This window comes from Mus caroli, chromosome 8, assembly GCF_900094665.2.
Source record: "Mus caroli chromosome 8, CAROLI_EIJ_v1.1, whole genome shotgun sequence".
Taxonomy (NCBI): domain Eukaryota; kingdom Metazoa; phylum Chordata; class Mammalia; order Rodentia; family Muridae; genus Mus; species Mus caroli.
The window spans coordinates 110,761,244-110,780,713 of NC_034577.1; the positions used below are offsets into that span (position 1 = coordinate 110,761,244).

The 19,470-nt window shown below is 52.2% G+C and overlaps 2 protein-coding genes across 2 annotated transcripts in view; one reads left to right on the forward strand and one right to left on the reverse strand.

The window, feature by feature from the left end:
* Dnaaf1 (dynein axonemal assembly factor 1) overlaps positions 1 to 6,154 on the forward strand; it is a 26,304-nt gene extending 20,150 nt beyond the window's left edge. The window contains exons 8-12 of the mRNA XM_021169451.1: positions 307 to 564; positions 3,243 to 3,334; positions 4,332 to 4,391; positions 5,023 to 5,413; positions 5,874 to 6,154. Of these exons, the coding sequence (XP_021025110.1) occupies positions 307 to 564; positions 3,243 to 3,334; positions 4,332 to 4,391; positions 5,023 to 5,413; positions 5,874 to 5,968 (896 nt within the window). The 3' untranslated portion in view covers positions 5,969 to 6,154. The remainder of the gene's footprint in view (positions 1 to 306; positions 565 to 3,242; positions 3,335 to 4,331; positions 4,392 to 5,022; positions 5,414 to 5,873) is intronic.
* Positions 6,155 to 6,273: 119 nt separating this feature from the next.
* On the reverse strand, positions 6,274 to 12,987 carry Taf1c (TATA-box binding protein associated factor, RNA polymerase I subunit C). The gene is made up of 15 exons (XM_021169453.2): positions 12,882 to 12,987; positions 11,992 to 12,130; positions 11,154 to 11,238; positions 10,927 to 11,024; positions 10,763 to 10,852; positions 10,604 to 10,677; positions 9,866 to 10,104; positions 9,640 to 9,756; positions 9,421 to 9,538; positions 9,261 to 9,332; positions 8,951 to 9,086; positions 8,724 to 8,861; positions 8,114 to 8,288; positions 7,879 to 8,016; positions 6,274 to 7,801 (listed from the first exon to the last, which is right to left on the reverse strand). The coding sequence occupies exons 2-15, from the start codon at positions 12,127 to 12,129 to the stop codon at positions 6,909 to 6,911; spliced, it is 2,511 nt and encodes an 836-aa protein (XP_021025112.1). The 5' UTR covers position 12,130; positions 12,882 to 12,987; the 3' UTR covers positions 6,274 to 6,908.
* Between the last annotated feature and the right edge of the window lie 6,483 nt (positions 12,988 to 19,470).

A 19,470-nucleotide genomic window follows, 5' to 3' on the forward strand; every position in this document is an offset into this window, starting at 1 on the left:
ACGTGTTGAAAATTCTGTCTTAACCCCAAACTGAAATTCATGGGATGAGTTTTTAATTTTATGATCAGAGTGTGTGTGTGTGTGTGTGTGTGCGCGCGCGCACGTGCAGTGAGCAGTATTAGAGCCTTTCACAAAATTCCTGAATCCTTCCTGGGACCAGGGCTAGTCTGCAGCTGTCAGCCTGTGTGACCCTGGGGGCGTACTCAGAATGACCTTTATCCGCAAGACTACAATGTAACCACACATCCTTTACCAGTCCAGCCTTAGGCAGAGCTCCAACTTCAACTTTGGACTTTACTTCTCTAGGGGAGACACCCCTGACAGACAGCGAAGAGAGTATCCCCACCAGCCCGGAGGCTGAGGAAAAGCAACCCATGGGGGAAACCCAGAAGAAGATGGAGTTGTTTGTAGAGGAGAGCTTTGAAGCCAAAGATGAACTGTTTCCAGAGACGCCAGGAGGAGAAAAGGAGCTGCATGTGGTGGTGGTAAATGGGGCAGTGGAGAATCCAGACCTGTCTGGGATCCTGGCTCACAACCAGACACCTGTGGTGGTCACCCCAGAAGGTAAGGCAGTTGAGACCAAAGAGGGCAGCCCCTGACCCTGCACAGCTATGGCCCCTGACCCTGCACAGCTATGGCCCCTGACCCTGCACAGCTATGGCCCCTGACCCTGCACACAGCTATGGCTCAGAGTCTGATTCCACTGCTGGGGTTCTCTTTCTAGAAGACAAGGTCCTTGGGAAATCTTATTTCCAAGGGAGAAGAGTGCACCTTTGGAAACACGTCACATTGAAACCAGATGAAATTATATAAGTGCCAGGGAAAGCTGATGGCAGACTATTTGACTTAAGCCAGTGGGGTAATTTTGAATCAATAGGAGCAGTGATGTTTTCACAAGCACTCAGGACCTGCTCACAGCCCAGGGAGGCCACTTTCATTATAAATGGTAGACTCATTAAAAATGTAGAGCTGAAATGAAGGAGACAGGTAGATCTCTGGAACTGTCTGGCCAGCCAACCTGGCTTTATCCATGAGCCCCAGGTCCCAGGAGGAGACTCTGTTCTAGTTTGCTTTCTGTTGCTGTGATAAAACACTCTTACCAAAATCAAATAGGGAGGGAAAGGGTTTTCCCAGCTTACACTTCCAAGCCATAGTCATCCCTGAGGACGTCAGGACAGGAACTCAAGCAGGAAATACAGCCCAAGCTTGCTGGCTCAGTCTCTGGCCCATGCTCAGCTAGCTTTCTTATACAGCTCAGGGCCACCTGCCCAGGGAGTGGTGCTTTGCAGTGTGGGCTGGATCCTCCTATACCAATTAGGAATCCAGACAGACCCTAGGAGACATGCCCCCAGGCCTGTCTGCTCTAGACCTCCTTTACTGTAGACTTCCCTCTCAGATGACTAGAGGGTATAGTTACTGATAGGTTACCCAGGACTTCCCCAGGATGACACAGGAGCTGGCTGGGGATGGCTTGTGTGTGCACAGGGCCATAGGCACAACATTCAGAGCCCCAACCTAACAGTGTGTGAGGTCTGGCCCAGAAAGTAGGCCCTGCTGCTAGAAGTCTGAAGTGCTATGTTCTCACTAAGGGATCTGTAAAGGACTAGGTGCCAGGGTTGCAGGAATTGCCATGCAAGTGAAGGGAGCTGGGCAGGGCAGAGCCTCAGCAACCCACACGGCAGGACCTTAGTTCAGTCTCGAGTCCACACTGCTAAACGCCACAGATTTGAACTAAGAACAGCCACCTGTCTTTGTTCTGCAACATCTTCAAAAAAACAAAAACAAAAACAAGACCCCAGATATCCAAGTCCTTTACAGGATGTGTGGGCTTGGGGCAGGAGTACCTCTGGCTGCTCCCAGGACCTTAGGGTTAGTGGTTCTAGTGTGGGGATTCAGGTATCCCAGGCTTAAGAGAGCTAGGAAATACATACAGGACAGAATGCAGCGAGAGGCATGCAAGGGTGGTCTATAGCAGAGTGAGGCAGGGAGCTCAGGTATCCCTGGGTGTGTGTGCAGCAAGAGAGGCAGGAGCCAGGTAGGAGTGGCGGTGGTGATGGCGATGGCACATGCCTTACATAGGGAGGCAGAAGCAGGCAGATCTCTGAGTTCAAGGCCAGTCTGGTTAACAGAGTGAGTTACAGGTCAGCCAGGGCAACACAGAGGAAACCCTGTCTCAAAACAAGACAAATCAAAACTGGAGAGAGGCCGGGCATGGTGGCGCAGCCTTTAATCCCTGCACTCAGGAGGCAGAGGCAGGCGGATTTCTGAGTTCGAGGCCAGCCTGGTCTACAAAGTGAGTTCCAGGACAGCCAGGGTTATACAGAGAAACCCTGTCTCAAAAACAAAACAAAACAAAACAAAACAAAACAAAACAAAAAACTGGAGAGAGAGGTTGTGGGGGTGGGTACTGGGGAGTGCCACAGCCAAGAGAAACCTGCTTTGGTGTCCTGCCCTGCATGCTGGGTTTGACAGGGTTCTGTGCCAGAATGTCTGTCTGGGCACATACCTTTCCGTGGTTGTTGCTTATGCAGCTAGGGAAGGCTTGCTGTCTGTAGGTCAGAGCCCGGGAAGGTGAACTGTCAGGCCCTTAGCCTGCTGTCTTGAGCTTCTGGGACAATGTTTCTGTTCAGCAAGGGTCTTGCTTGTCCTGTGGCTTTCCACACATGGATGTTCTCTGGCTGGTATTTAAAGGTATAGGGCTCCTGGGTTCAGCATTTGGGGCTCTCTCACCATCTCTGATAGAAATGTCGCAAGATGGACTTCCTGGCTCAGCCATTCCTCTGTATGTCCTGCAGTGTGAGTGGATAGACCACACAGGGACATGGCTTAGGAATTTGGCAAGGAGGGCTCACAACTCTTCCACCCATTCAGGGAGCCTTGCTGTGTTAGCTGTTACAGGCCCTGACCCCGGAGAGCAGGTGGCCATATACTTGGTGCACAGGCAGTGCAGGCTCACCGTGAGGCCTCCACCAGGGCTGCCCTCTCTGCTCTTTGGAACCAGCACTTGTCCTGCTTGTTCCTTGTCCTGCTGGGCAGTCAGGCTGTCTACTCTGGGATTGGCTGTTTCTGCAGTCTCTAGACTCCCCTCCTGTCACAATAGGGCCAGCTTCTGGTCTTTCCCTTTCCCTTCCCCTTTCCCCTCCTGGAAGGTCAGTCCTTCTACCATAACCACTAGGTTGTCACCCCAACCTTTGTGTCTGAAACCAGTGCTGTGCCAGTAACTTCTCACCACTCTTCATCAGAGTCTACATCTCCAGTGGCAGCTACTGATGGGGCCAGAACTGAAGACACAGAGGCCACTGCCTTGGAGACCAAGGAGAGGCTTTTCATCGATGTGAGCAGGGGCTTCCAGCCGAGGGTGGGGGTGATGCCTTTGTGGTCCTCACTGTACCAGGAGTCTCCCAGGGAGCAGGTCTATCACAGCCAACAAGAGACTCAGACTTGGGGGTCCATTTACCTCACCTGGGCTGTACAAGTCACACTGGAGGCTCCAGGAACATTACAGTGTAGAACAGTCCTGTGGCCAGCCCTAGGGTCACACTGTATCCTTGGAGTCTGCTGGGCCTCATACCCACAGTCTGGTGGGTGGTTCTGGCCACCTCATTGGCTGGTCTCCACTCTGCTTCCTGTAGGTTCACCATGGTGTGATTGTCCAGGGTCCCTCCAGCAAATGTTGGGTTAGAGCTATGTTACCACTCCCCAAAGCTCCTCCCATTTAATGACAATACAATTTCCTGCATGCTAGGCATGAGAAAGCACACACTGTCACATTGTCCCAAGAGCTGCAATTCAGTGGAGCAAACCCATGTGAACTGAGGCTCACTCTGCCTGCTCAAAGCCTTAGCTTTGAATTGAGAACTGGCTGTCCAGGGCACAGTGAAGATGTAGTGGAGTCTGAGACTGACTTGCTCGAGGCATGGTATTGTCAGGGTTCTGAGATAGGTAGGATTATCATCCCAATATTGCAGAGTAGGAATGGGAGAAACAGAGAGGTTAAGCAGTTTGCCCAAGACCACACAGCTAGGAAATAGTGGTGTGGCTTTTTGAGTTTCAGGAGGTACATGAGGCCCAGCCTAGTGTGTAACAGGCACTTTTGAGTTCCCCGTGACAGAACAGAGTGAAGAAGCTGTGACAATCTTACTGTGCCTAGCCTGCAAACCCTCTTCCACGACCCACACTTGAAGTGCCAGTGTGGTTTTGAGCATGCTGAGGTCTGGGGGCCATGGGTGGAAGCTGCTGAGGGGCCTTGGTGACAGTTCCCTTGTCTCCTGCTGATACTTCCTTCCACTGTGTCTCTGGATGACAATGTATGTGGTCACTGACTCTTTCAGGACCTTCCTGACTTGGAAGATGTTGATGGCACAGACGTGTCTGTGGAAGACCAGATAAAGGTCAGCATCCCCTTCCCTAAAGCCCAGAATGGCCTCAACTGGGGCAGCCCTCACCTTCCTCTCTCCCAAGTACTGGGCTTAGAGGAGTGCACCACTGTGCCTTTCCCTTAGAAGCCATCTCTCTCTCCTGAAAGTGAACTGCCCTTCTGAGGACATTGCTCTCTGGTCCCTCCAAGGGCTGATTTCAGTGATTTGGGCTTTCTGCTGCAAGCTCTACTGATGGCTGCATGAAATGAACTGAGCGCATCCTGCCTTACGCTGTGCTCCCGTGCACACGGCCTAAACTCATCTAAAGCTAGATGGAAGGGCGGGAGCACACGGGCGAGGCAGAGCCAGGAACCAGCAAGCAACAATACCTGTCCCCAGAGGCTCTGGAGGGGACCCTTTCGTGAGTGCGAGCTTCATAGTCCCAAATAAGCACACTGGCCACGCCTCTGTAGGGACCAAGGTCATCACAAGATCTGAAGAGTTGCTGGGCTCTAGGGTGTGGCAGAGGCTAGGACCCAGCACAGAGAATCTGCTGGCTGAGGCATTCATCCCGAGGCCCTGAAGCAGCCAGCTGCCTCCCTACCCTGCCTGTGCTTTCCTGCATTGGGACCACGGGAATACACCGTTCACGTTCTCTCACCAGGAGACAGACATCCCGAGAATCCAGGCTATTTCCAGCTTGAGCGACGACAGTGACCTGGATGAGTTGTCCCTCCCCATGGTTGAGGGCATTGCCACAGGCACCACAGGTGCCCTCTCACACATATTTGCCATCTCCAAGGACGCCTCGACGGCAGCCACGGTGCCTTTTGCAGACATATGTAAGCCAACAGCAACAACGGACTTAGAAAGCCAAGGTCAAGACTGTGGTGCGGCGGCCTCACGCCCCCTCATCCAGGAGCTCGATGATGAGCTGGCAGAGGAAGCATCAAACCAGCCACTGCTGCCCCAAACCTGTGCAAGTGACCCTGCACTTGCCCAGCCTAGTGATGATGGAGACAGTGACAGCCAGCTGCCTGCAGCCACTCCGCTAGGTAACACCCTGTGAGAGTCTACTGGGGAGGACTGGAGACTGTGCAGCTAGCTGAACCTCAGCGAGCGGATGGGCATTTCTGCCATTCCTAGGTCTGGCCGTGGTGTGTCACCTGGCCCTCTGGAAGAGGGGACCACAGACACTAGGGCTGAGTGACAAAAGCACTGGTGCCGTGTGCAGGCACAGGCTGCTGTCTGGGCAGTTAGCATAAACAGAAGAGTATCCCGGGTTGGGTGTGCATTTGAGGTACTTGATTTTGGGGTGGCTTATGCTCCCCGTGCTCCTCTTGCACAAGGGGACACACACTCACAGTATAGTGAGGAGGGGTTTCTGATCTCATCAGAGGAGAATCTGACTGGCAGCCATGTGGGTCTTCAAGTGTTTATAGGAGGAGTCTGTGCTGGCCCAGCAGGAAGGACAGCTTTCCCCCAGTACTGATTTGTTCTCTCCCAACTCTTCAGGAGATGGCGCAGAGGATGAAGCACAGTCTTCAGTGCACCCGAAGGAGCCCAGCACCCGGGTAGGCCTGGAAGATATTGAATTTGGCTTGGACTGAACCCCAAAGCAGTCTACACTGTTGGGCTAGCGGTGGCGCAGTGGACGCAGGGCACCCTCTCCCGTGCATCACTGTGCTATTGAGCCTGCAAGGCAGGTGCTGTGAAGCTACACCAGTGTGCCTTGTACCCAACACGTCGGTATCCCCTGATTACAGACCCCACAAGAACATAAACACTTTAAGACGTACACAGTCAGCACGTTATTGGGCTGCCTCTCTTCTGATGAGGTGAGAAACCCCACCCCACCGCACTGTACTGTGTGTCTGTTCCCAAGGTAGAGTGAGTGGGCTTTCACACCAGACACCATCTGCTCTACCCACATAACCATCCGCTCATGGCCAGTGAACAGGTTTATTCAGTCCCAGAGTCAAAGCGTCAATGCCTACTGAACCGATGTAGACTGTGGCACAATCAACCTCCAACAGCTGACCCACACTGGGCCACCTAGGGAGGCACACGAGCTGGGGCATCTTCGAGGACAGGAGGCTAAGGCTACTTTCTAGCAACCCTGCTGCACTGAGGTGCAAGGGGTGGCTCTACCCTGGAGACGTAACCAGATCCCCAAGCTACAGGAGCTGGCCCTTGGTCGTGGCTGCTCAGAGCTTCTGAGGCATGGTCTCCTGGCTCTTTCTGCAGCTCCATGTGGCCCAGAGAATGGCAGTGGGAGAAGGCAGGAGACTGGGGGGACTCAGGACTGCAGGGACTCAGGATTAGCCATCCTGATGCAGCCTCTGCAGCCAGCTCTTGGGAATATCCTACCATCAAATACACGAAGCGGCCTGGTTCCCCATTGCTTCAGCCTAGTTCTACACCGCTCACGTTTTCACGGGCACACTGCTCTCTGCATGGCAGAGGCAGAGGAGGCTCTGCCCTGGAGTGGCTAAGATCAGTGCAGCGCTCCAGGATGAAGGCTAGGTTCTCAGATATGGCTATCCCCACTCAGAAGCCCATTCGTAGCTTCTTCTGGGGAGGCTGGGAGCCAGAGAGGACAGGTGTCTGCTGCCTGAAAGACATGGTCTGGAGGCTAGAGGCCTGGGAGGGTGGTGTAGCCACAGGTCCTGGAGTGTCCCTCTGAAGTGACAGCTTGTGGGTGTGATCCCGGAGGGTCTGTCTGCGTTCACGCTTCACACCTTGGCCCCACACCTCCTGTGTCAACTCCTGGGAGGGTGGAATCCTGGGTGGCTGAGGACAGGCCTCTGAGGTAGAGAGGTCTTGGCTACGAGGGGCACTGCTGGCATCTGAGGAGTCCAGGTAGCTTGTGAACGAGGAGAAGGTGCTAGACAGCTGAGTCCGCCGCTTAGGCCGCTTGGACTGGGTCCGGGGCTCAGAGGTCTCACCTCGATGTCTCCTCCACCAGGCAGCCGCCTGGCCTTCCCAGGCTTCTGCCAAGCGCTCAGTGAGCTCATCCTGCTGGCTGCACTGAGGCGCAGGGGGTGGCTCCGCCCTGGGGAGTGTACCCAGGTCCCCAGGCCGCAGGAGCTGGCCCTTGGCCATGGCTGCTCGGAGTTTCTGTGGCATGGTCTCTTGGCTCTTCTGCCGCTCCATGTGGCCCAGAAAACGGCGGTGGGAGAAGGTTGGGGCGGCCCACGGTGGGCGACTGGGGGACAACTCCATCAGGTCCTCCAGCCAGCGGCTGCAACGGGCACTGGCCTGAGAGGTCCAAGAGGGCGTGGACACCTGGTCCACTGAGGGTGCTGTCGCTCGCTCTGGTGGCTTTCTAGGACTGGAGGCTTGCAGGAGGCGTAGGTGCTGGTAGAAGACATCCCCGGCTGCTGAGAGCTGAAAGAGCAACAGCCCCGGGGCAGAGGCACAGAGGGGGACAGCGGCCAGACCTAGACAGGGAAGGAGGAGAGTTGCAGAGCCTGGCAGCACCTCCCACTGCAGCCCCAAGCCCCTCTGCCCAGCGTACCTATGACTGGTGCCTCCAGACGTTCCTGCAGCTGCTGCTGCCTCTTAGGTTCCAGCAGGGGAAAGGCAGAGAGGGAGTCGGTGATGGAGGGCAGAGACTGAGGAGGCCCCGCCAGCCGCGGCATGGAAGTTTCCTCTCCTGGAGAAAGGACAGAGAGCTAGGCACACCAGTCCCAGCACTAGCATGTCCCCACGAGCCCCCACCCGGCCCCCTTACCCCCACCTGCCTGGCTGACCTGTTATATGAAGCAGCTGTAGCTGCCCACCCTGGCCCCCCAGTAGCAAGGGCCGTGGATGGCCAGGGCTAGCTGGGGGTAGCAGGCGGGCAAGCAGGGGAGCAGATGGCAGGCCATGGTCCCACTTAAGCATGGGCACCAGGGGGAGGCGCTCATCCATCAGGTAGATAGAGAACTGAAGAAGAGAAAGGTTAGAATAGTGGATACCTGGTACCAGCCTTCCAATAACCCTCTCCAGGCCACACAGCCTGCAGGAGGTGCCCAACACCCAGAGGACAGATGGCACCCCCACCAGTCTTCAAGTCCCTCTCAACTTGGCCTACCCAACATGTATTTTCTGGGCTGGGTTGTCAGAAGTCCCTGACATCCATCCATACACTCCCAACAGTAGATACTTGCACCAACACTGGGGTCCTGAGGCAGAGTCAACCTCTGCCTCCTCCCAGCTCCTGATCTAGGTTTGCAGATGACCCAGTCCACCTGCCTCTAGGGAGACCACGTGCACGGGGACCCATCATTCCTGGGTTCCAGTACTGTGCCTCAGGCCTGCTGGCTGAAGCTCTGGTGAAGCCTGGAACAGAGCCCAAGGAGAAAGAAGGCTGCCGCTCACCTGGGTGCAGATGAGATGCAGAGATGGAGAGCTATGACCCGGCTGCCCTAGGTACTGGGCAAGCAGCACCCGCTCTCCTTTCTGGCAGGCAGCCTCTGCTCCAGCGCGGAACAGCAGCAGCCCACAGCCTGGTGGGCCCTAGACAAAGGACAACCAGCTCAGCCTGAGTCTTCAGGCTGGAGATGGGCCTCCTGTCTCAGGCTTCTCCTCACCCTCTCAACCGATACCTGAATGTCAACCATCTTCACACCCGTGCGGTCCCCCACAGTCAGCACCCGGGGGTGGGCAGTGAAGTCTGCCCAGCGCCAGGGAGACGGATCACGGAAGGCAAGCGTCTCGGTGTCCTTGTAGATCGTCTGCAGCCTTGAGGAGGAAGGCAGGCCATGAGTGTGGGCCAGGTGGGGGTTGGGGGCGCAAGGGTGTTGAGGGGCTGGGCTAGAGGGAAGGGAGCCCAGGGCCATGGAGCGGAAGCAGGGCCATGGAGCGGAAGGCCGCAGTTCTGCTTTAGAATGGAAGGCTCTGGGAAGAGTAGTTTACCCATCTTGTGGGGTCCACAGACAAACAGCTCCAGAACGGCTGCAGATGGCCAACTCTCCTGACAGGTGAGGGCTACAAAGCACAGGGGGCTGCGTTATCATCCAGGAACTCAGCCCTTCTCCCAGACCCTTGTCCGCACCGGGAAGCCCACATCCTTTACCTGAGGCTAATACCAGTGGCCCCCTTCTCCACCTGCAGCACCTGCAGGGGTGCTGGTGGCCCCTGCTTATCAATCTTCCACGTAGCACAGTGGTAGTCAGAGCGGACGGCCAGAAGCGCTGGGGGGGACAGGGAGGTCAGGCTTGCGGTGTGTGTGTGTAGGAGGGTGATGGTAGCTAGTTGGACAAGGAAGAGGGGGGAGGGAATGAAGAAATCTTACTTTCTCCCTGGACAGTGCTGGTCACCACCTGCCGTACAGGTCCCCGCAGCTGGACTTGCCCAGGGTTCTCAAGGATCCGGGGGTTGCCACCTGAAGTCATACTGACCTCCTGGAAATCTGAGCCCCTGATTAAGGACTGGGGGTAGATTCTGGTTGCCCCGGCTCACTCTTCTCCTGGCCCACCCTGTGGATGGTGTCAGCATCCCCACCAAGTGAGAAAGGATACACAGCTTGTCCAAGGCACCTCCACTAGGGTAGACCAGCTGTCCGGCCCGCGCTGTCCTTCCGGGCAGCCAGGCCAACGCGCCCCCGGTAAAGGCCTCATCCATCAGCAACTGCTCCCAGCGCATGGCCAGCTCTTCATGCAGTAGCTTCCCCATGAGTAATGACACTGACCTGCTCAGGACAGGACCCCCAACAATGGAGAAGCGACGCAGCCGGTGGCTGAGGAAAGCCCAGGGACACCTAGGGACAGAGCAGCAGAGGATAACACTGGGACAGTGAAGGACACACAGAGAACCTCTTCCTTAGCTGCCTAGAATATACCCTACCCTGTTCCTGGACCCCAAACCTTGAATATTTCGATGCCTCCTAGCAAGTGCCTCACAAATGTTCCCAGTCAGGGCAACCATAGTCTTCTGTAGGATGTGTGGTAGTTCGGAAACTGGCTCTTCCCTTGGAATAAGTAGCCATCCTGTTGCTGCTTGAGTTAGGTCAAACAGAGGGATGGAAGTGGATGAGATGAGAGCCCTATCAACATTCCGAACACCTGGATACAGCCACGCCAAAGGTTTACAAATGAGCAATCTGCTTTTCCCTTATGCTGCTGGGGATTTTGTAAACTCATGGCTCAGGAGTGTGTGGGGCTGGAAAAGCCACTATGACGAAAACCTGGTCAGTGTCCCAGGTCCTTCCACATCCCACGGCAGGCCAATCCATGGCTGCTTTCTCATTGGCTACTTGCCCCCAGGGTTGGTGTCCGCCGAGGTCCTGAAGCAGCTTCTTCGCGCTGACTATAGTCATCTTTTTCGAGTAGCCCTGCAGGGAAGGCCTGTCAGGTTGGGACCCTTGGGTCTCACCAGGGAGGCGGCTGACCATCCACCCGGCGGTGGCGGCTCCTTACCCGTTTCCCCTCCAATCTGAAGTTCTCCAGCATGAGTTTCCCCAGGGGTGCGAAGGCTATATCCCCATGGTCCCACAGGAAGCGGCTGAGCTGTAGGGAACAGCTGTGTGAGTCAGCATAGCACAAGCGGTGAGAACCAGTCTCACCCAGGGACACTTACTTACCTGCTCAGTGACATCCAGCACAGCCTGAGACTGGTACTGGTAGCAGTGACCTCCCCGGAAAAGGAAGTCCTGAGCCGTCACACCGGGGTCCCAGGGCTCTAAGGGGAGAAGAGGATCAGAGAAGAACCTGAGAAGGAATGGGGACAGGGTACCCCTGGAGGTCTGAGATTCCCCTTGTGCGTGTGATGGCTGAGGTCCTTGGAGGGGGCCCAAAAGGAGACTCTTACCAGGATCAGGAGGCATCAGGAGGGGGAGGGGTCCTGGCGTTGATGGCTCCCACAGGAGGTTCTTGGCAAAGGACAAGGTCGGATCCTAGGGAAACGGGGCAGCAATAACATGACAGGTGTGCAATCCCTGCCAATTAACTAACTCAGTCCTCAGGACAAATGTGAAAAGGTGGTCACTTCGCTAATGAGGAACCCTGAAGCATGAGGCTGCTGCCCTAGGTGACAGAAGCAACAAACAGGCATGGACTTGAACCCAGGCAACCGACTCCAGAGTCTGAACTGAATTCTAAACTTCATTCACAGCAGCTTTCAAAGGAAGCGCCTAAGTCATGACTGCCTACCCACAACCCATTGAGCTCCAACTTCCTCAGCTATCTCCTCTGAGTCCTGCCATTCAGTGGGCACCCTTGTCCCAAGGACCAAGAACTCCCCTCCCCCAACACCCTCTCTTTGACATGCTCTCCTCAATGTACTCAATACAAGGCAGCTAGCGAAATCCTGCCCCTGGCATTCCACTGATTCAAGCAAGCCAAGTCCACACTACACAAGGTCTGCCCGTTGGTGTAGTCTCTCACCATAACTGGAAGTCCCTTAGGTGGGGTGGCCTGACTTCCTCATGCTGGGCTCCTGGGCCTGTAAGGACCCCAACACATAAACACCTGCTGAACCCAGGGAGAGGGAGCGAGGAGAGAGGAGTCACAGCCTCTGTTGAGAGACTCTGTCTGGACAGCAGGGCAGCTGGTGCGCTGCTCAAGTAGCAGCTGCCTAGACCTCTTTTCCCAATAAGTGAGCAAGGAGGAGGAGCAGACCAAGGAAAGGGCCCTATTTCCATCCTCACCTTGCAGTTCTGTGGCTGGGACCCTGGCAGGGTCAGTGCATCTCTCCAGCTGCACATGAAGGACAGGTCAGGGCCATCAGTCATGCCAAGTGGACCGGTCTTAAACAATGAAGGGTGCAGGGTGCCAGGGAAGTCCATCCTGGAGAGAATGTATCTAATGTTACACACGCCTTCATTAGGAGTCTCAACAGTGCACCAGGGTTCTCAGCACACAGTAGGGGAGACCACTACAAGGTAGCAGATAAAGACCAGACTATGCCTAATGCCGGCGCGTCAGCAGGGCTGTCCAAGGGACTGCTCACTTTCTTGAGGGCAGCCAGAGAGATATCTCTGCTCACACCTTGGAAGAGGGGCCGGGGAGAAAGTGATCGCAAAAGGCCTCGAGGCAGGTAAAGTGCCAAAGATAAGCAACCACAGAATATACAAAGGGGAGAGTGTGGAGGACCAAGTGATGCTGATGTGGGCTGAGCGTTCATCAACGTGTTGCGCATGACAGTAGCATGCTGACTTTCTTCCACCCCTCTGTGGACATGGGCTGCGTACTATTCCTGCTTCCCCACTGCCAAACACAGGCTTCTCCAAAAATGCCCGTGGGCTGAATAAATGCAGGAACTCTCTAGAAGCAGTAACTGTCAGTCAGCCCTCATTTTTAGTAAAAATTAAATCTAACATCCGCAATAAGAGCACTAGCTGAGCACTAGTACCCGCTGGACAAGGCGCGAAGGCGCTGAATTTAGTCTGAACTGAAAACCGGTGTGTAGTAACCACAAGTGTTCCCGGACCGCCCTCCCTCGTGGCAAGCATCTAGGACAAGCCTCAGAGCTGTAGTCGGCCGGTCTCTATAGCCACGTGGCCTGCCACGTGCTCTCAGCATCCCGCAACAGCCTCACCTGATCCCGGGGCCGCAAATGAGCGGGAGTTCCGAACCTCAACGCCGCCACCCACAACTGTTGGAGCAGACTAAACTGTTTTCCGGATCAGGCCGGAAGTTCGCCCGAGAAACAGGAAGTCCCGCCCCCAGATCATCTAACTGAGTCCTCCAGCGCCACCTGCAGAGCTGAGGGCCAATAAGCATGGTCGTGGCGCCTAAGCTATGAAATTCCCATCCTATCTCACAAAAGTGTTGAGAAGTTTGAATTGATCCTCTCAACGACCTACTGAGCACCTCCGATGAGCCACGCACTGTATTTATTACCCACAAGTCCTAGAATCCGCTTCATAGACACCTCTGGGTGCATACGTGGCTTTAACCGGGGCCAGGAAGGAATATTAGCTTGTCGTTCTCAAGCTAATATTCCTTGTGTGTGCACCTGCGAGTTTTGGGGGATCTGTTCAAACTCGCTCGCATGCAGCGAGTCCTGGGCGCTGCCTGTAAGTTGCCTTGGTCCTGTCACTATCGCGTGAAACTTAGGACGCGTGGCTCTGCTGACCACTTGCTTTCCATCGCCTGGAGGCTAAGAATATCTTCAGATAGAATCGAGACAATGATTCTATCTTCTGTGTCACTGCAACCTACCTACATGACATTCCCGCCAATGTGTTTGACGACTTGTTTCGGTTTGACTTTCCTTTGTCCTGTAATTATCAGAACTTCATAAATCGGTCTTCATGGTGAAGCAAGTTATTCAGGGAGACCTAAATCTGTGTTGCTGGAATCTCTAAAGGAACAGAACTGATTGAATGAGTATGGAAAAGAGATTTTATTAGACTGGCTTACAGGCTGTGACCTGCGTAGTCCAATAATAGCTGTCTTATGACAGAAAGGGCAAGGAGAATTTGGTACTGTTCCATCCACGAGGCTGGTTGTCTCAGCAGTTCTGATCTGGTGCTGTAGTCCTGGACCATTCCTAGAGAGCTGCTGACCTTCAGTCTATGTTGGAATCCTAAAGAAACTGATTTGAATGCTGAAAGGAAAACTTCAGCAATGCCATAAAATAAATGGTTTTGCCGGTGAGGGTGAGGTCCAGCAGGCACAAATCATGGTTTCTCTTTCCACTTCTTTTATCTGGGCTGCCACCAGAAGGTGATTTAGGATGGCCCTTCCTCCTTCAAATAATCTGATTAAGAAAATCTCTCACAGGGCTGGAGAGATGGCTCAGCCGTTAAGAGCACTGACTGCTCTTCCCAAAGTCCTGAGTTCAAATTCCAGCAACCACATGGTGGCTTACAACCATCTGTAAAGGGGTCTGATGCCCTCTCCTAGTGCCTCTGAAGACAGCTACAGTGTACTTGCATATAATAAATAAATAAATAAATAAATAAATCTTTTTTTTTAAACTTCCTCACAGGTGTGCCCAGCAGTTTGGGTCCCAGTTAATTTCAAATATTCAGTTGATCACCAAAACTAGCCATCATATGGGGGCATGCTCATTGGTGTCTATTTGGCTCATGCATAACTTTATTATTATTATTATTATTTTATTGATTTTTTTTGAGACAGGGTTTTTCTATGTGTAGCCCTGGTTGTCCTGGAGTTTGCTCTGTAGAGCAAGTTGGTTTTAAACTCAGAGATCTACCTGCCTCTTCCTCCTGATAATGGGATTAAAGGTGTGCGCCCCCACGTCTGACTGTCAGTTGCCTTCTATGTGAGATGAGGGCTGTGTTTGAGTCAACCTCTTTCCCATTGCTGGGTAATACAGGACTTCCCTGCTTATGGCTTTAGCACCACTGTCTAGCCAGAAATGGCACCGTTATCCCTGTATCTTGATATCAAGGTACATCAGGGGCTACCTAGAGGTATGTTAAAGCAGTTTGCTGAGCAGCTGGGTGTGGTAACACACATCTTTAATCCCACCCTCAAGAGACACAGAAACAGGCAGATCTCTGTGAGTTTGAGGCCAGCCTGGTTTTACAGAGCAAGTTCCAGGACAGCCAGGGCTGTTACACAGAGGAACTCTGACTCAAAACACAAAAACAAAACAAAACAAAAAAAACCGTTTGCTGGGCTGAGTGTCTAATTTAGTGGGTCAGGGGTAACACTGCTGACCCATAGCCCACATAAATGAAACACTGCTTTAAAGGATCAATTTGTGCCGGGTGTGGTGGTACAAGCCTTTAGCCCCAATACTTGGGAGACAGAGGCAGCTGGATTTCCCAGTTTGAGGCTAGTCGGGTCTACAGAATGAGTTCAGGGGCAGCCAGAGCTACACAAGGAAACCTTGTATCTAAACAAAAACAAACGAACAAAGGTCCTGTTTGCAAGGAGCCAGGGGAGGGAGCTCAGCGGTATAGTGTCTGTTGGCTTAGCATGCACAAAGCCCTGAGTCCCATTCCCAGCACCACACAAACCAGTGGTGGCTCACATCTGTAATCCCAGCTCTCCTCTCTGCAGAAGAGACAGAAGAACCAGTGGTTCAAGGTCCTTTTTGGCTACATAGCAAGTTGAAGGCAAGATTTGAATAAATTGGGCCCTGGGTTTGTTTGTTTGTTTTTTGTTTTTAAATCAATTTGCAAACTGGGCAGTGGTGGCCCAAGCCTTTAATCCCAGCACTTGGGAGGCAGAGGCAGGCAGATTTCTGAGTTCAAGGCCAGCCTGGTTTATGTACAAAAAAAAAAAAAAATCAATTTGCAGATTGTCAGTTTCCAGCTATACAGTTTGTGTTTGGAAGGTGTCGGGAGTCAGATGGCCTCCTTCCATCTTCCCTTTCTTAGCGTTTTCTCTCATGGAGTGCTGCCCTACAGGTGCCTAACAGGAGGATGCCAGGAGACAGAAGATGCCCTGCTTGAGGCCCCTGAAAGAAAGCAAGTTTCATTAAGAAAGGATAGGAGACAGAGGAGAGGAAGGGCTTTGTGGATGACTGGTGTCTGAGTGCTGCTCACGTGGTATCGTGTCCCATCCCCCAACTGTTTGTACCTATTCACCTCAGTAAAGGAGGCAGTGCAAACTCAAAGAAAGGATCCTGTTCAAATCCAGCTCAGTGAACAGAGGAGTGCATTGGAGTTTCTTTTTTCTTTTCTTTCCTTTCTTTCTTTCTTTCTTTCTTTCTTTCTTTCTTTCTTTCTTTCTTTCTTTTTTTGTTTTTTGTTTTTTGTTTTTTGCTTTTTATTTTTTGTTTTTTGAGCCAGGGTTTCTCTGTAGACCAGGCTAGCCTAGAACTCAGAAATCTGCCTACCTCTGCTTCCCAAGTGCTGGGATTAAAGGCGTGCACCACCACTGCCTGGTTTCATTGGAGTTTCTTATGGAAGGGTGGGTGATCCTCCAAACAGCTACACCACCCCCAAAAACCCATTGCAGCATGGGAGAATAGATACATGTTCTACCACTCTTAAGTTATCCCTCTGTCTGCAACACACTCCAGCATCTGCTGAAACCATCCGAAGCTGGGCAGGGCTGTGTGCTGTGGGGTAAGAGAAGGAGGGAGCAGCTATAATTTTATGAGGGCCTGATGACCCTAAGCCTTCCTTCCATCGGGAACTTTCACAGACTTGATCTAGGAAGTGAAATTGAAAAAGTGTAACATAAAAACAAAAAAACTAGGCCTTTAGGCCCAGGCTTGAGAATGTGACCTTTGTGACTCAATGCTCCAAGGCATGCTAGTCAAAAACAGATAGGACATTCCTTCACCCACCTGCTTCCTGGGTTTAGAGAGTGTTTGTTCAAAAGAAGGTCACCCTGACCATTCATGGAACCTGCTATGCAAATGTGCAATTATTAGAGGCTCATAGAAACTGTCTTGAGAAATAACCACACAATTATCAGGTATTTTTCTTGTGACTTCCCACTTCCTCGTGACTCTTTTTTTTTTTTGGTTTTTCGAGACAGGGTTTCTCTGTGTAGTCGTGGCTGTCCTAGAACTCACTCTGTAGCCCAGGCTGGCCTCGAACTCAGAAATCTGCCTGCCTCTGCCTCCCGCCCAGCTTCCTTGTGACTCTTAACTGGTATTTTTGGTATTTTCCAACAACACCCTCCCCACCCCCTTGAGTTGTAGTTTCTTTCTTTAAATATCCCCTTACCCAGCTACTTGGGGCCCACGGCCCTCTAACCCTGCATGGTGTACAACTGTGGGCCCCAGAGCGCACCTGGAATAAAAATCCTCTTGCGGTTTACATCAAGTCCGTTTCTCGTGAGTGATTTGGGGTGTCGCCTCTCCTGAGTCTGAATGTGGGGGAGTCCTCACATTGTGGGTCTTTCAAAATCACAGTCTGCCTCGCTTCAGGATGGCAATAGCCATGCCATGGCTAGAGAACTCATATTCCACAACCCAAGGGCATGTTCAGCATGAAGAGTCCAGACCGTTTTCTGTGGGTATTCTGTGGAGCCTCCCCCATCCCCATTTTGTTCCATGTCTGCCAGCCAGTTCTTCCTTCCTTCCTTCCTTTTTTTAAAAAAAGGTTTATTTATTTATTTATTTATTTATTTATTTATTTATTTATTATATGTAAGTACACTGTAGCTGACGACTTCAGATACTTTTTTTCTTCTCACCCCACCCCCTGCTCACTCTAGCCCAAAGATTTATTTATTTATTATATGCAAGTATGCTGTAGCTGTCTTCAGACACCACCGAAGAGGCCATCAGATCTCATTACAGATGGTTGTAAGCCACCATGTGGTTGCTGGGATTTGAACTCAGGACCTTCAGAAGTGCAATCAGTGCTCTTAACTGCTGAACCATCTCTCTAGCCCCTCCTGCCAGCTATTTCCTATTGTTGCTGTAACATGCCTGCCAGTCACTGACACAGAAAGTGATTTGGCTCCAGGACATGCTGACCACATACCCTGTTTTGTTCTGTATGTTCTGCATGTTCTACATGAGGTTTGCTGATCTTAAGAAATTCCACAAAGCTGTACATAGGACCCATCAGATCAAAGGTCAACATGAACTGTTATGTCTTGAGTCATGCTGACCACTGGGCAGCTCTTCCTGCACCTACGTATGAGCTCACGGTGGTTTTTGTGGCTGACACCAAAGAATGCTACTGGTAAGCCAAAAAGTCACTATTATAATACTCATGCTCTGTTATCTCACCCGGCAGTGATGGCACACGCCTTTAATCCCAGCACTTGGGAGGCAGAGGCAGGCGGATTTCTGAGTTCGAGGCCAGCCTGGTCTACAGAGTGAGTTCCAGGACAGCCGGGGCTACTCAGAGAAACCCTGTCTCGAAAAACAAACAAACAAGCAAAGTCTGCCCTGAGGACAGACTGGTGCCACAATTAGGTTTTTCCTTCTTGTGGTCCTGGATGCCCATTATTATGAAGTGCATTTATTTAACTACTCATGCTTAACTGAGGTTGGTGTGAGTATGGTTTGTGTGGCAATCCCCAGACCCCAAACAGTTAGAGTTTTACAAAAGCCTTCTCCAGAAAAAAAAAAAAAAAAAAGAAAAGGAAAGAAAGAAAGAAAGAAAGAGAAAAAGAAGAAAGAAAAAGGGGAAAAAAAGGAAAGAAAAGAAAAGAAAAGCTGCATCAGCTCTGTTGTTCCATGTCATGGACACGGTGACAAGCAGATTGGTTAGGTCACAGCTTACTTAGCTCTCAAGCTTAGACACTGAATCTGAAGGATGAGGGCAGAGCTTCTGTCTGGCATGACCCCCAAGTGTCCTAAACACCACTCCTTAAACATCGAGTCAGCAAAGGGGAGAATGAGATGAGGCACTTCCCTCCGGCCCCTGTCAGCACACTTATTCAAATTGAAAAATGAAGTCAGGCTGCCCCTCCTGGGACGGGAGTCTGGCTTAGCAGACTGGCTTGCCTCTGAGGAACCGGCTCTGACAATGAGGTCATCTGAGGGCGCATTCTTCATAAATGCAATGACCTAACACAGCATCTCTATAGTTTAGGTGAAAGCCATTTAAAAGTATGATTACAACACAATTTTTAAAAGGAGATCTCACCAATAGCCTTGGGATTAATAATTGGGGCTACATATTTTTTTAAAATTAGCTTAAGGGTGCCCATATGCAAAACCACTGGAGACTATTCATTTTGAGACAGGGCCTCAGACTCTCAAGTCTCCTACTGATCCCAGTACTCAGAGGATCTTCAAGTGAGTCAGCCCCTCCCCTCTCTTGTCCCATCACCCCCACCCCATTGAGACAAGTTAGCAAAAATCTTACACAATACAATTTTTTACAGTCAGAGGTCCAACACAGACCCACTGGGCCAAAATTACGGTATGAGCAGGGTCTTTTGGAGAAAGAGAAACAACTGTTTTGCCTTTTCCAGCTCCTGGAAGCTTCTTGCACCGTGTGGCACATGCATCTCTTCATCTTTAAGCTACCAACAGCTACTTGAATCTTCCTCGTGATACTATCTCTGGCTCTCTTCCAGCCAGGATGGTTGTGCTTACCCTGTGTGCCTGCCTGGATAATCCAAGATACGTTCTTTTAAAGTCAGCCAATTAGCTGGGCGGCTGTGGTGGCACACATCTTTAATCCCAGCACTCAGGAGGCAGAGGCAGAGGCAGAGGCAGAGGCAGAGGCAGAGGCAGAGGCAGAGGCAGAGGCAGAGGCAGAGGCAGAGGCAGAGGCAGAGGCAGA

What these genes read in the sequence shown, in the direction of transcription:
- Taf1c (XM_021169453.2), bottom strand. Translation starts at nt 12,129, where the DNA reads ATGGACTTCCCTGGCACCCTGCACCCTTCATTGTTTAAGACCGGTCCA. An exon ending in CCCAGCCACAGAACTGCAAG is followed by an intron (nt 11,239 to 11,991) that starts GTGAGGATGGAA and finishes CCGTTTCCCTAG; the next exon opens with GATCCGACCTTGTCCTTTGC. An exon ending in CAGCACTGTCCAGGGAGAAA is followed by an intron (nt 9,539 to 9,639) that starts GTAAGATTTCTT and finishes TGTCCCCCCCAG; the next exon opens with CGCTTCTGGCCGTCCGCTCT.